This window comes from Neopsephotus bourkii, unplaced genomic scaffold (assembly GCF_033783945.1).
Source record: "Neopsephotus bourkii isolate Nb327-2 ecotype Australia unplaced genomic scaffold, CSIRO-AGI_Nbou_v1 NB_1615, whole genome shotgun sequence".
Taxonomy (NCBI): Eukaryota; Metazoa; Chordata; class Aves; order Psittaciformes; family Psittacidae; genus Neopsephotus; species Neopsephotus bourkii.
In genome coordinates this window covers 1,902,749-1,919,271 of record NW_026902090.1, presented here as the reverse complement: position 1 = coordinate 1,919,271, position 16,523 = coordinate 1,902,749, and the positions used below count along the sequence as shown (strand labels likewise).

Below are 16,523 nucleotides of genomic sequence, written 5' to 3'. Positions count from 1 at the left end.
TTAAGCTTCTCCTGAAAGATTGTGGTTCCTTTGAAGCACTGGAAACTTCCAGAAGTAGGAATCATAGATGATATTTTTGATCTATAGAAATAAACACCTGGCTTGTGAATGTTACACAGGCTCCATCCGCTGTAACGCAAGATCCAAAAGGACAAAATCAATCTTAGCCTCTTTAAATCAAACAAAGGAGGAAAGGAAGCATCCTTCCCCACTTCCTTTCAGTGGGTCCACACTTAACCCAAAAGATTTTAATAGTGGCAAAATAGTTTTGCCTTTCAGCCAAACCATTCTGGTCATGGAAACTGCAAAATGGCTCAGCTTCTCTTCCAAACAGGAGTAAAGTTGGGAGAGATGTGAACTCACTGCACCAAAAAGTAAGCAGTACTGAAATGTGCTTAAGTACGAACACGCTCCTCACGTTCCTGATTACTTTGGGAAGAATAACTGACCCAGTAAAACAGTTCAGCGTACAGCGCATCATCACAGCAGCTCTGCTACGGCAAATCTCTCATCCATCTCTGAACACTAAATTCTTTGCTTTTCTGCTTAATGTTACTCTTCTGGGTAAAAAAGAATTCAGAGCTCAGAGATGTATTATTTTTGCATGATAAAGTTATACATATGGATCCAACTTAGCTAGGAAATGTCAACTTAAGGCTTGTCTTCATGAGGAAATTGACTGTAACTAGTCTACCAGTATAATTATATTGCTGCAGTTCTACTGGTAAAATTCCCCTGTTGAGCCTTATTCATAACAACAGCTGCCTTTATGGTTTATTTTTGTCGACTATGCCAAAAAAGGCCCCTGCTCCAGAAAGGCCACAACAATTCACAGGGGAGGAGGGTCGGCAGCTATGCCAGTGCAACTGGAGTGGTTGAAAGAATAACAGTATAGAAATAGTAACATTTCTCTACACTAACAAAGTATTTACTACCAAAAATAATGATGTAAAAGAACTATTCTGTACATCAGATATTGTTGCAGGTGAGGTATGTGCCAGTTTTAGGCCACATTTCTTAGCTTTGGTGATGTTCCCCCAGGCGAGACACTGCTCTGCATCACTCCCCCATGTGCATCCTTTCATTGTCACCTTCTCTCAGGCTAATGCAGTGTATTTTCCAGGCACACTTTTTCCTCCATTCCCTTACAGGAGTGATGCCTCACAGCCCAGGGACCGTCCTGTGCCCCTTGGACAGGGCACTGACCCTCCAACACAAGCGGGTGTTAAAGACCAGCCCCTCTGGTTTACAGTTTGCATCTCAGGGACCAGGGATAGTCGAAAAGCAAACAGCATTCTTTGCAAAAGGGATTTTAAAACAATTGCCCTTCACTTTGGCAGTGCAAGAATGCTGAGCTTCGCAAAACAATGAGCCATCTGTGCGCCCATCCCCTCCTTTCCTTGTCTCTATGTCCCGGGTTTAAATCAGAGCCCCCCAAGAATGGCCAAGTCCCCCTTCACCTCCACCCTGTTTACATTCTGAAAAACACCACCGTTTTCTGGCCTTTCCCCCCCCCCCCCCCAATTTGATGCTTTCTTTTCTTCAGAGCTGTTGCAAAATCTTCCTTTAAACCTCAGCCCTTTGTCAGGTGGTATCACATCTACCCAGCTTTGTCAAGTGATCAAAAAATGCCTCCCACCAGATGATCCATTCCTTGTTTACCATCCCTGGAGGCAGAGTGGCACTGAAGAGCCCTTAGCCACCCCTTTGCGAAAGGAAGGGAATACCATCTGAATGGGAGACCACCAAAGATCTGCAGCCCTCTTTTGTTAGCCTGGTGTCACTGCCTATTGGGCCTCAATTCAAAACTGAGATGACAGTAGCGAGGCAGCCAAGTTAGGTAATCGCTATGGGGTTTCCAGCTTAGAAGACAGAAATCCCAATAGCTCAGATTTTCAAATGAAATCAGTAATTTTGTCTCCAGTGGTAATTTGTGGTTACCAACTGTAACCACTGCTCCATCAAGAAACACGGACTTATTCTAGTCTTAGTCAAGAAGGCATGTTCCCAACGCTAAATCTGTGTTGAAGAGAAAAAGGGGATTAGACATAATAATGGCATTCATCTCTTCAAACATTCATTTTGTTAGTATCATTACTCCAAGCAGCAAAGGGATAAAAAAAGTCAACTCCTCTTTGATCTCACAGCTGGAATGGCCACACAGCTCCAAAAACGCTTTTACCTTCACCTCCCACCAAAAAAAAAAGAGAGCTCACCGCCTTTTAATTCTTGCTTTTTAGAGCATCCTAAACAGACCTTTATCACATAAAGCAATCTTTCACTGGAAGACTCAACTCTGAGCCCCAGTCGCTCCTCTTCCTGGCAGGCTGAACTCACTGGGACAGCAGAGCCTGCGAGCTCTCCCACGTCATACAGCACTAACCCAGCTGGGAGATGACAGTAAGGAAGCCCTGTTTTGGGCCAACTCCATCCCCGTAGGCCAAGATCATAACTGTCGAAGTTCTGCTGACAAAAAGAAATCATGAGTTTGATGAGATCACAGTCTGAACACTTTGACCTTTCCCCTGCATGGCAGCACAAGGCTCATCTTACCAAGATGCACATGCAGACCCTGCTACTGAACAGGAAGTGAGGTTTGCCTTCAGTTATCACTCACCTATAAACCTACTTCAAACCCTTTCCCTTTTTTTTGATTGAGAGCAGTCCTTCATGTAAATCCAACTACTGTGCTGTAATGTTACATGAATTTCCTTCAATACTTCACAACAAAAGATCCAAATCTAGCACAGTTCAAGTGTACTCTTGTCCCACAGCTTCCACACACAGACACAGACTGCAGCACAAGCGTACTTCTCTCTGTAGGTGGCCTAAATCTTTCATATTATTAACGGTGCTAACCACCTCCAACAAATGACATTTGGAAGCCAAGTGCTGTCTGCCTGGGAGGAGGGAAAAAAGATTTCCCCATGGTGACCATAGCTTCAAGGGAGGTCTGCCTCCAGCAGAGAAACACAAGCCTTCATCAGTCCTGGTACATTGCCTAGGTCCATGAGGAGACACTCATCTCAATGGGGCACGTAAATAGGCATGACAGTTGGTTTTACTGGGTTTTTTTGCCTGGGAAAGAGGGAAATGAACCTTAGATGATCACACTTCTGCATGTGCTTCTTTAAAATGTCCCCCCAATATTCTAACTCATTGGTCAAATTCAATCAAGTCCTTCAAAGGAAGTTTTCCCCTAAATACCACATTTCTATGAAGGCAGAAACAAACAGCCAGACAGAACAAAAGGATCTACAGGGACTCCAGTAAGCGTCAGTAGAAGCACAACTGTATTTCTAAACATCAAAGAACCCACATGGGTAAGACCCGTTTCCCCTGATTTTGGGAAAAGCTAAGTCTAACTCATGTCTTCATAGACAAAACCCATCCTACCACAACACATAGAATCATAGAATAGTTAGAGTTGGAAAGGACCTTAAGATCATCAAGTTCCAACCCCCCTGCCATGGGCAGGGACACTTCACACTAAACCATGTTACCCAAGGCTCTGTCCAACCTGGCCTTGAACACAAATCCATTAAAATACAGATCTTACTGCTCCCCCACAGCTAAATTACTCATTTCCATTCTGATGGATTCTCAAATTAGCTATCATTAAAAGGAAATATCTTTTTAGTCACAGAACTCCTTAATTCCATGGCCTGTCCCTCACCGCTCTGCCACAAACCTTCCCCTCTCTCCTCTGCCAACTGGAAAAATAAGCATTAAATTTGGGGCAGACTTTGACAGACAAACAAGAGACCTAGGAAGAAAAAGGAAGACCACAGTACGGTGCTCCCCTTGGGCTCCCCTTCTCCAAGTGTCAGCTCTCGTACCTCTTTCCTAAACTGATACTTACTGATGTTCTCTTCCATGTCATTCCCTTTAGCTGGGGTAGGTTCTCCACCTCCAGCCACCGCATCCAGAAGAAGCTTTTCTTCAGTGCACTGTCTAAAGTTCAGTTCCCACAGGTGAAGCAATGGTAACACAAAGCAGGAAGTTATGGAGACCTGGAAGAATCTCCTTACATTTTACAGTAACAGAAGAGTAACTGTAAATGACAGAATTTCATGGCTGTTCCCCACAACCAACCCAACACAGTTACACTTCACAGAAGTCTGACCCAGGAGAAGAACCACTATTTCCTGATCCTCAACTTCAGCATATGTCCTCAAAACTCAACCTCACTCCCCTGTTCCACAAAGTAGCTGCCACTCAGCCACCCCTGACATGGTAGGTGTCCTTTAACTTCAGAGATAACAGCTTAGTGAAACTAGATTAGGACGAAGAAGGAAGAGTTTACACATGTGTGAAAGTATGCTTCTACACCACACTTAAAAGAAACTGGGCACCATGAAAGGTATAAGAAAACCTTGTGGCTTAAATAATTTTCCTTGCAGGCTCAACTCTCAGGCTAAACTGATTTGATCTTTCTTCCCTCCAGTGCAGATATGCTGAACTCCACAAAAATCTTACCTGAAATACAGATCCAGAACCACCACCACCCCTTTCTTATCTAAGGGTTCTTCCCAAGGGCCCCTTATTTTACAGCATTTTTGTGAAAACAAAGAGGGGCAGAATGAGTCTCCACCATTTTAGAAGCATTCACTGTCACTTTGGAGTTTGGTGTAATATTTCAGTGGTGCTTTAGGCGTGTGGTTTATAAAGCACTTAGGGACCTATTAAATACCAAAACTTAAGGCTAAAGGCTGGCATGCTTAGGGCAGTGAGCTTTTAAATTTATGAAAGGCTACAGAACTAAGAGGCCACTGAAGTGACAGCTGTCAGCACCACTCCGTCCTACATTCACGCACACTCAAAGAAGCCAGCACGCACTTAAAAGAGAGCACTCGTTCCAACTTTCAGGCTATTTTCTAAATACTCTTTTCAAACTCCTTTCATACTTGCAAAAAGCCTTCCAGAAAACATCCACCCCTCTGCAAGCCTTGCATTTGTTACCTGATCCAGTTTTGTGCTCCTTTTTCTTCCTCCCAGCTCTAACAAGCATCCTTGCCCTTTTACAAGTTAAGGTCATTCAGAGGATCTATACAAGCAAGTAGAACACAAGCTGGACTGGAGACCTTGAAAGGCTCATGCTTACCCTCACCTTTAATAGGGAGGCACCACCCACAGAGACAACACGTTATCCCGGCATGCACTGCTCCCTCCTGATCCCAATGGAAAGTAGTGCAAATCAAAAGAAACACTGCAAGTTGGAACCTGTTGTCTCCGCGGGTGGTACCCTGCATCTGTATTAGAGATGAAGGCAGCTGTAATCTCCTTGGGTTTATGCAAATGGGATGCTGCTGCTCCAGCTCCTGGCTAGCTGCCAGGGTAAAAAAAGGGAAAACAAAACCCACCCCTCTTGTCAATATGAAGTTTGTGTAGATCAGGAAACCCAATTATTGGAATTTGCATAAAAAGCTAAACATCAAAACACAGTTGGCACGTTTCTTCTCAGGATGTGGGAAGGCCACAAACACAAATCTTATCTCTCAACCTAGCCATAATTTAAGCATTGCTTTCTATTGTGGCTGTGAATTACAACCTTGCAATTTGAATATAAATAAGACCATTCAAGGTTTTCAGGAACTCTATCACATCGTGGCTGTCATCTTCCACACACTTTTAAAACTGTTAACAGAAAGAGTGAGCACTCAAATTACAGGAACAGTTGATGGGAATTCAGCCTTGGCCTTACAGCAAATGATTGGAGTCAGTCTGATGAAAACACACACCACTTCCTTGCTCTCTGAACAGCCCTACAAAGACCTGAGCCAGCACAATCCAGGGTTGCAGCACACCGTGGCACCGCAATAGCTGAAGCTGGCATCACCACTGATGGAATCACAGTTCAGCAATGCTTGCTGACACTGCATCCCTCAGGCACCCATTCTGCATGTAGGCAGAAGTCACCAGCATGCCTGGAAACTGCAGGAAGGATCAGGTGCCTGTGCCTTAGTCCTCCCAACGGTGTGGCACTGGAGCATGGATCTGTGATTGCCAGCTGAGGCACTGTGCTCTGTGCAGACACATGGGACACGTTCCTTGCTGCTGACACTGCGGTGGGGCAGCAGCTGCCAACAAGGGCTGGAGAAGGGTGCAGGACCTGTTTCCTCTCCCACATCTGTACCAGCCACACCAGCCTGTGTGCTCACCTGCTACACGTGCACTCAGCACTGCAGAGCAGAATCTCTTCAGAAAGCAAGAACAGTGAAAATAAAAAATGGCTCTACTCCAACCCTGCTGAACAGATTCAAGAGTTACACATTGATTTTGATTTTAAAGGAGACAGAAAAAGTTAAAAATGGAGCGTAACTTGCAGAAACGCCCCAGAAGGATTTCTGCTGCCACTGAAATTGTGCAACATGCTCAACTGGAGAGACTTATTTCCATGTAAGCAGCTTGGCATGAAACCCCACTGAAAGGCCTGTGGTTCCCTAACACTGTCATGACGTCATGGATCAGGATGTTTAGCGCCATCAGCCCAGCACAGCTGGTGTCATGGTTGCCATTATACCATGAAACACTGAGTGGTTTTAAATGAAAAAGGTTTCCCCATTTGAAATTCTTAGATTTCTTCCATTTTATTCTGTGGACTCTTAAAGGCAGAGCAGTTCTGTAAAGCAGAGCATAGCTGATATTTAAGCAGAGCAGGAAACAGTGCTGCTTTAACTGAAAATAAATCTGTCAACAAGGAGGCACTGGGAGAGCCCCGCTTCAGACTTTTCAGGTTCTTATTAAAAAATATAAATTAAAGGCAACATTTTCACGTTACTCGCTACATCTGTTTGCTATTCCATTATAAATAAAAATACAGGGGCCTCCAATTCAGCGTTAGTTTGCTCAAAAAAGAATCAAAAAGTGCTTTTCATTTAATACTGCATTGTAATTGGTCTAGATCATACTGCTACTGGAAAAGGTCCACAAGAAATTAACCAAAGTCAAGCTGGGAAATTAAAAAGACCTTTGGCAGTGTACTACCTTTACCTTTCTAAAGCAAGGTCACGGAAGCATATCCCTGTTGCAGGGACCTTGCTGACCATCACAACCAGATCCAGCTCTTTACTCTCTGCAGAGAGAGCTGGGAAACCAAAAAACCACAAACTAACTTCTATGTCCATAGGCTAGGGACAGTCGGGCAGGGTTCAGTGCCACACCAGCTTCAAAGGAAGTCTTCCAAAGATTTAAGCAACTCCCCTGTCACCCTGTGCTCCTGCCAACCATCCCACAGCATGCTTTACGTGGGACAGAGGAATCACAAGGTCCTTTAGGCAACAGAGACTGATACCCATTTTCTTAAACAAAGGCTGTATTAAATTCCCTGCTGTAGAACATGAGTCTTTCAACACATACGAAAACCACTATGTTCCTCCAGCGTGCACCCACTGCTGGTCTGGTGATGTGCAGTTCGCGTGGCAGTGGTGTTTCAAGAGTAGTTAGCAAAAAGCAGCTGCTGTTAGGGGCAAGAATTGCTGGTGAGTTCTCAGCTCCTTTGAAAATCTTCTCTCCACCTGCCTACAGTGCTCATCTACCAGGTGATAACTTCAGGTTCAGTGTTTAAGGGATGTGTAGGTTTTGATGGTTTTACCACATGCATAATTGTGTATTAAGACTTTTTACTGTAAAGGCAGAGCCAGCTTTCTTGACAGCACATGTAATATTAAGTTTTGTAGCTCCAAAAATGAGGCCAAAATAAAGGTGACAGACTGCAGACAGCTGAACACCTCAGAGTGAGTGACACAGGGACACCCCACTGTGGAGCTGGGGACACAGTTCCAGCCACAGAGAGAAGGGAAACATACACAGGTGCTCAAGGCATAGAGACCACTTTGATGGATCAAGCAGGCCTGTGCTCAAGAGACTGCAGCCAACATCCCCAAAGCAGCACAGCAGTGCGGGTTCACTATCTGCTTACAACGTCCAGCCAAGGCACATCAGCTCTCTCTAAGCCTCCTCCCAGGGAGGGCAACACAGGGCATTGAGGGACTGCAGACCTCCCAGAGCGTGGTGCAGACTTTGCTCCTGCTTCACTCAGCAGTCCTTAGAAATCACCTGCAGCCTGTGTCTGAGTTGGGGGTTTAATTCCTGTGCCCTGCAACCAGCAAAAGGCATGCAAATATTCCACTATCTCAATCCAAATTTCCACATCAAACCATATGTCAATATGAAGAATTAGGAGTTCTCATGCCAGGAAGTTATTTCAAGTTGTGACATTCCACCTGTGTGATACTTTCACTCCTCCACCCCCAAGCTTTCACTACAGAAGAATAACAGGTTTTTATTAAGCAGACAGGTTTTGAAAGTGAGAAGCCAAAGCATGTACCAGGGCTAAGGAGGCTGTGTCCTTACATATTTTGCTTCTTCAGTCATAAAAACACGTCACCCTTCATGTCTTCAGCTCAAACATTCATATCCACTCCCTGCTCTCACAAAAAAAAACCAAAAACATCAGGAAAGAGTCCAAGTAAAGAAAAGAGACTCATCATGGGAAAAGCTCAGCCTGCCAAGTCACCAAAGAGAGGACAGCACAGAACTTACTCCGTTCAAAGTCACATCAAAGCAAGTGGGCAAACACAGGTCACCTAGTATTGACAACCTCAGATTTTCAGTTGAAAACATGTCCATGGTAGGGTCCCTTGTGGAAGCAAGGGAAGGAATATTTAGCTTCATTTCTTTCACTTGCCCTACCTTTCCACTGCCCCAGCAACTAGTGACTGGGGTTTGTTGTTAGCAGATGTGTTGGTTACATGCCCCAGGCAGATCTCTGTGACACTAGGGTCCTGTATAAAGTCAGTTTTAAAAGACTTGCTTCTGAAAAACAGTTCTGTAATCACAAACATGAGGAGAAAAAAAACAGAACAAACTGCCTTGAGAACATGGGTAAGGTGAAAGAAACTGCCTGACTGCGGCTGTTGCAAGAGAAGCACCTGGGTGAAAAAGAGTGGTGGCTGAATTTTAACCAAGACAAATAAAAGCAGCAAAGTGTGGGTGAACAAACTGGGACCTTTGCTGCACCATTCATTGAGGACATTTACAGCATAAAGACAGTTTCACTAAACAGTAACAGCAGAAACCTTCTGCCATTTCTGGCTGGTTTAAAAGGTCATGTTCACAGCCCCAAGATCATGACAGCCTGGCCATTTCTACTCAGTTTAGCTTCAGTTAAAGAGCAAGGTCAGTAAAATAAAAACAAGAATAAGGTTAGATCATGCTGCTTGCCTGGTAAGTGCCTGCTAAAGACCATGCACACCAACAAGCTAAGAAAATAATTTAATTACTGAAGAAAAGACAGTTAAACAATTAGAATTTTATGCTTCTGAACACAAATTGACACTTCACACAGCAGCCACTGGGGTGGCAGTCCAGTGACAGTTAACACTGCTGTGCCAGCAAGAGGAAAAATGCCCTTACAGCAGTTTTCCAGAGGAAGGCATTTAACACGCACAGGGAGGGGTCAGGATTTAAGCGTATGACCATAGCAGACTCCCAGGAATTAAAAACAGAACAAGACAGTCAGTTAAAAAAGAAATCCCAACCAGCTAAAGGAAATTTAAACACACACACACACACTCAGCTTAACACTGATGAGGAAATACACTGCGTTCAAAGCCTGCAGAAGGGAGCACAGTAATTCTTCTGCATCCAAGAACAGGCATACACCACTCCTTACAAGACCAGGGCAAGGATATTCCCAAGCAGAAACCCAGCTGTTCAAATAATGTGAACAGCAGGACAGGGTTTTATCTATACTCCCCCAAAATGCAACACAAAAAACAACACATAGCAACAGAACTTAAATGGCACTTACTCATGTACTCTGTTGTCTCCATACAAGTCACTTAACCCGAAGCTGACGTAGTGCCAGTGCTCAGGGACATTCAGCGCTGGGTTTCCCAGGTTTCTGTACATGCTAACGTAGTCCAGAGGGTCAGGTCCTCCCAGCCTGCATTAAGAGCAGAAAGACTGTTAGGTGAGGCCCTCAGTGACATGGTTTAGTGGTGGTCCTCGCAGTCCTGCAGTAATGGTTGGACTTGATGATCTTAAAGGTCTTCTCCAACCTAGCTGATTCTATGATTCTTTAAGTTAATTCAAGACAAGTGGGAAGTCTCCACAGGTGCTACAAAGGCCTGTACAAAGACCTGCTTTAAGACACAGCTAGTGACAAAAATGAAATTAGCATGTTCATGTTACCTCTAAAACAACAAAAATTGAGGAGAAAAGTTGGGTTAAGTCCAGAAAGCTTCAAGCACAGGAAGGCAAAGCGCATGTGTGCAACATACTACAATGTTTTTAATGTTAAAGCATAAAAACCTCTGGAAAATCATATTAAAGCTTCCGCAAAACACAAAGAAAATTGGAAAATTATACTAGTAAAAGAGCAATAGCTGTATCTGCATTGCAAGCTCTTAATTCAGTCCAGAGACACATACCTCAAATAAAAAAACCCAACAGTGATGCTATTCTTCAAAGCAGAATTTGAAATAGCTAAGTTTTGAGAGGAATAATCCATACTTCTGAACACAGACGTGACAGTGAAAAGTGGAGGAGAAAAACACTGATTCAGAAAAATTAGTACCAGAACTTGTAAAACACACTAGCTGCATTAACCAAGAACAAGTAAAAAGCATCACTGCACCCTCTGCTTCAACATTAGAATAGGTTCCTTAGAAGAACCTTACTTAAAAGTCAACATAGCACAGCTAGACCGACTTAAGCAGTGATCACCAGCAGCCTTCCTTCCCATGACAAGGAAATAAGGATGGTGTGCCAGCAGTGAGCACAGCATCCTGCTCTTCACATCTGCCAATGCAATGGTGGGTCAACTCCCCACCAAAAGATGGGACATACTTGACTGTTTTGCTCACTGTTCGCCTTGTCAATCATAGAACACCTACCATAAGCCCTTGCTCAACAGTCCAGCAAGAGGCCAGCCAGCACCAGGTTAAGCTGATGTTGTAGAGCACCTGCAAGAAGATGCTTTCCAGGGCGAGCTCTGAGGAAAGTTAATGCGCAAGAGAACACACTGAGTTTATCATAGAATCACAGAATAGTTAGGGTTGGAAATGACCTTAAGATCATCAAGTTCCAACCTCCCTGCCATGGGCAGGGACACCTCGCTCTAAACCATATCAGCCAAGGCCTCGTCCAACCTGGCCTTGAACACTGCCAGGGATGAAGCATTCACAACCTCCCTGGATAACCTATTCCAGTGCCTCACTATCACCTGCTGGGAAGATGGTGCCAGGAAGGGCCATGAGAACAGGCTTCCTTTTGCTTACAGAAAGTGCCTATGCACTCTACATGGATTTCTTGTGACAGTGGCAAACTATTAGATATCCTCTGCCCACCTTCTGCTGCCCAAGTTTATCAATCCTGTACAAAGTAATGCATCAGCCTGCATTAAAAGGTTTGTGGGTTTTCTCCTTAACTGTGCTGTGCTGCCTCCCTCCTACTGCCGCAGGGAAAAAAGAGAAGCAGAGCAGCATTTTCTAACATGAGTGACTTCCCCCAGGACAGCTCCTCTGAAGTCACGTAAGGCCACCAGGGTGGCTTGGGGCCAGCTCCAGCTTCCCAGTGGGTTAGTCAAGGATGCAGCCCAGAGTTAGTGAGCATACCATGCCCAGTAATGGCACAGAGGTCCATTGGCAAGAGTTAAGTCATACTGTGCAACCTTCTCACATGACAAGTAATATCTTTATGATGTAAAAGGCAAACTAGTGAATAAGCATGGGGAATTAGACCCTGGGATGGAGCAGAGTTTGACACTCAATGGCAGCCTGGGAAAACCTGTTCTCAAAGTCTAGCAACAGCTTTAAATACTGAGGAAAAAAGCAAGTCCTCCTCTGACATACCCCATCTCCACCTGTTCCATCTCACTGGCATCAGGTCACACTGGAGGCTGAGCTCTCTGCCACAGACACCCATTTCAGGTGGCTATATTCAGAACGTGGCACCAACATCCTGGCCAGCACTGAGGCTCCCCATGGGATTAACTCCCTGATCCACGATAGAAGCAGCCAAGTGGAATTCCAGCCAATACCCCAGCAACTCCAGCCAGGATAGTCACCCCCAAGGAGTGGCAGTGAAAAGCAGCAGCCACACACAATCCTTACCTGACTGGGACGACGCAAGAACAAGGAAGGTCAGTACACTGACTAGCACATCAATGTGAGGGATTAGCAAGCAATCAGAGCTTGCTAATGTACGATTTGCAATGAAAACACCTCCACGTGCTGAGCAACTAGTATCTCTCACACACATTAAACCTGCTTCCAAATTGGGTTTAATAATGTCTTAGATATCAAACGATTCACACTGGCACGCTGCTGACACAGGCACTTGGACACTGACAACACACAAGACAAACCCTTATACTGCGCTTTTTCAGGACAGGGATTGGTATCTTTACCCTGTCCCAGTGGCAGGTTAGTTAGCTAAGCTAACTAGTCGAGCAGCGCTAATGCCTCTGCGGTACATCCTCCCGCCCACAGCCACTGTTATAGGGTTCGACCTTGTATCACAATCTACATATCAGTACACACGCTCACACAAAGAGCTGGAAGCGTTGGAGGATTTTATTAGGAAGAACCCAACTTCAAAGCCAGAGGTACAGTACAAATTTGTTACACTTCTATTCACAGAGCTCGTTCAGGAGCAAGAAGAGCAGCCTCGGGGGAAACTGGTATTTGTATCTGCACCAACAGCCTTCCTTTGACTGATGTGAAGAGCACGCTGAACTTTTGGTGGAGGGAGAAACCCACAGTGGGCAAAGAGGAAACAGCTCCACAATGGGGAAAAAAAAAACCCATAAAATTCCCAGTCCATTCACCCTGGAAAGTCCTTGGATTGTTTGCAGTTGACAACAGGACTGCTTTTCAAAGCTACCTTTTGACAGCCCTTCAGAAGTAGTCTGTGATCCCCGAGTGGCTGCACAACACAGGTCAGTACACTGGTTTTTGAGTACGTGGCCTAAAACCAAGACAGCTGATGAAAAAACCAACTGTCCAGCCCAAACTCTGCGTATCTGAAAACCTATCACAAAGCAAAGTACAGATTTGGGTTTTTTCCACCAGCAATGCTGTGCATGAAAGTGTTTCACTTAGAGATACTCAACCATGTTTTAAAAATAAAAGTAGGTACTGGATATCAACAGAGGGAAACTCCTCCTCAGTGCACGACCTTTATAATGCAGCCAGGAACTCTTCCAAGAAGTTCTGATTGCAATCACAAACTCTCTCCCAAGATATGCAAATAGCATTTAGAAAAAGAGTAGTTCCATGAAATAACCAACACAGCTATACCGCTTCGTTTAACAGGTACATGCTTCTGCAGATCCTCCACTGTTACAAAGTGAGGATCTGCTCTGCTGTGCAAAGGCAAAGAATAGAACTTCAGCTCCCTGAACAAAAAGTACTGCTGTTAACCATAGAGAAACTGATACGTATAATTAAAAGCTGATTAGTGTTACAATATTTCTCCTAAGGCAGAGAATTTTGCTCAGCAATTTCCTCTTCTAACCTAAACCAACTAATAGCTGGCAGCGCAGGCAGAGGAAAACAGGCTCACAGAGAGCAAGGGGGGGCAGAAGTCTTTTTACCAGACTTAACAAAACCAAGCTCCAAATTTCACCTAACGAAGGGGGAGAGAGTACCTGCAGGGTCCATGGAATGCTCCACCTCCCACAAGAATTTCCTGTGCAGGACAGCAGGAAGGAGCTCACCTCTGATTTCTACAAGTGAAGCTCTTCGCTCTCACTGCCAGCTGAGCTGCCAGTCGGAAAAACTGCTAAGTGGAAAATGCCAGGATAAACAGCCTCCACACTGCTTCTTCCTTGCAGCTGCCCATCACTGCCAACTGCAGTTTTGTTAGTGTTTAAGCTCTAAGTGCAATGAAGCCCTAACCAACCCCTTAAGCAAACAAGCAGCAAGGTTTCTTCCCAAACCAGGATCTCTGCCATTCTTTGTTACAGACCTAAATCTCCTTCCATGCCACACAAACCTCACATCAATCTAGTCAGTATTATTTCAAGCAGTTGAAAGAAAAGAGTGGTGACTCCCCAATCAAGGTGACGGGAAACTCATCAAGCTTGAGTATCTAGGATTAGAAACAGGTGCAAACCCAGAGCAATAGGATCCCCACCACCAAAGTACTGCAGTACTGACCCACACAGATGATTAAGAAACAGTATTTTGAGGTCTCAGATTTACAACATCTTATCCCGCTGTTAAAGTCAAAAAAACCCTAAGCAATAAGGGCTAAAAGGCATATTTCTTGCCAGAATCACATAAAACACTTATTTGGAAAACAACTGCACGAGCTTGACTTATTCTATTGCTTGATGTTATTCTGCTGTTGCTTAGATAGAGACATACAGGTTGAAGTGAACTGTAAATAAAGAAGCTGAGCATTTACTAAACTTTTTCCAACTGCTGGAGTAGGGACTGGCCAATGTCAGGCACAGCAAATGCTCGGGGGTGACCTGATTATGTTCCTCAGGCCCAGAACAGGGGGCTGGGCAGAACAGCAATGGTAGAAAGCAAAAGAAAATGCTCTTTGCACAGGACTAGATGCCAGACACCTATCTCGATAGCTAAACATCCAAGTACTTCCTTCATGCCACTCTCCCACATAAACAACTGCTGTTACTGGTGTCAGACACTGTGTCAGCAGAGATGGTGAGCAGCAGATTCCCAGTCTGCGATAGCACATGGCTGCGCAAGGGCAAGAGAAGCTGGCTCTGCCCCATGGGTTTTATGGGTACATGCACAACACACATCTGGCTTTGAGGTTGGAACGCAGGTTCACTTCTGGTCAGCATTGGCCATGCTCGCACTCCAAGCACAGGGTCAGAAGACAGAGCTCATGCCTCCTGTCCGGGCGGACAAACTCCAGCCCCATGCTATCTGTGGGAATCCTTCCACTGAGTAACACACACTCCCTTTTCCCATGACCTGCCCCAGCCAAGGCCCTCAGCAGCCATCTCTCAGCAAAACTACAAATCATCCCCAAAAGCCCAACGCATCCTGCTGTCTCCAGTGCATCCCTCCCTAGACCCTCGCTCCTATTGCCAATGCACCCTCCCCAGGACACCCCCCCAAATACACCTCCCAGGCACCCAACTGTATCCCCAGTGCCTCCTCCCCCAGACCCATCACACACCATACTCAGCACATCACCCCTAGTCCCTCTCCTCTTGCTGCAGCCCTCCCCAGGCTCACAGCCTCACCCCCCTCCACCCCATGCAGCGTCCCTAGCCCCATGGCTCCCTCCATGCCTCTACCGACCCCCAAACCCTCTCCAACCCCACACAGGGACCCAGCCTCACCGCTCCCCAGAGACCCACACAAGGCCTCAAGCCCCACTGCTTCCCCCTACAGCCCCACACAAGGCCCCTGGCCCCCTCCAGGCCGCAGCTCCGGCCGCCTCACCAGTACTTGAGGATGGCGGTGACCTGGAGCGGGTTGGGCTGGTCGGGGTAAAGGCGGCGGCACTCGCCGTAGATACCGTGCAGCCCCGGCGGGAACAGCGACGGGAAGGAGCCAGACCCGGACCCCGAGGCTGAACCGGGGCCGCCCGCGGGGGGACCCCCGCCAGGCCGCACGCCCTCCATGTCCCGGGGACGGCGCAGCGGCGGCAGCGGCTGGTCACGGCCTGCTCGACTCTGCTCGGTTCAACTCGCTCCCGCTCCGACGTGCACCCGGCCCGACCCGGCCCAAGCGGCGCTGCGCGGGGCGGCGCGGCACGGCGCTGCGGGAGGAGAGGGCGGGACCCGCTGCCCTAGAGACGGTGACTGACGGGGCAGCTCCACCAATGGCGGGGCGCGGCGCGGAGGTCGGCCGCGCCTCTTCCCCCTCCTTCCACGCCACGCCGCCAGCGCGCCCTCTAGCGGCGGCAGCGGTGCACCGCGTGGAGCGGGACGAGGGACCCCGTGTGATGCCGGGGGGAACGCGGCGGCCGGGCGCGGTGAGGGGAGCAGGGTCCCGGCCCTGTCTCGGCCCGGGTTACATCAGGGCAGCCCTCTGGCTGCAGCCATCCCGCCTTCGGTGTGCAGTGAGGGTGTGAATTGCAGCGGTTCAGGAGCTGCTTCTGCTGGACGCCATCTCTCTGTGCAGCATGGCCTGGGACACAGCTGGAGTGAAGCTTAGCACTGCTCTCTGTGGGGTGTGGGACCAGGGCTGAGCTCTGAGAGGAGGCCACCTAGCAGCCTTATTTACTGCTGCTCTTACAGCTTTTGTTACGCTACCATTACACCTCCAGTCCCCACAGTGCATTTTTCTCTCCCTATACCCTTCTGTATCTGCAGGTCCCTCGGAGGCAGCTGTCTGATCAAGGATCTTGGCCGGTGTAATAACACTGAAGATCTGACGCATTCCTGAGTTGCAGCTACATCTGTGATCCTGCAGAGCCTTGTATGTATGCGTGAGCTGACATGTGCTCAATAGTCCTGCTCCTCTTTGCTAGAGCAGCATCCTGCTTTTTAATCCTCATAGAGAAAAATGAACCACAGAGTGCTGAGA

General features: G+C 46.7%; 1 protein-coding gene across 3 annotated transcripts in view; it reads right to left on the bottom strand.

The window, feature by feature from the left end:
* The window catches only part of SUFU (SUFU negative regulator of hedgehog signaling), a 90,298-nt gene extending 74,632 nt beyond the window's left edge, over positions 1 to 15,666 (bottom strand). For 2 of the 3 annotated variants that reach the window (XM_061372562.1, XM_061372563.1), the window contains exons 1-2: positions 15,435 to 15,666; positions 9,815 to 9,949 (exon numbers count right to left, since the gene is read on the bottom strand). In XM_061372562.1, the coding sequence (XP_061228546.1) occupies positions 9,815 to 9,949; positions 15,435 to 15,616 (317 nt within the window). In that variant the 5' untranslated portion in view covers positions 15,617 to 15,666. Of the gene's footprint in view, positions 1 to 9,814; positions 9,950 to 10,901; positions 11,035 to 15,434 lie in introns of those variants that run through there. The other variant, XM_061372564.1, reaches the window with a different exon arrangement.
* Positions 15,667 to 16,523: the final 857 nt, after the last annotated feature.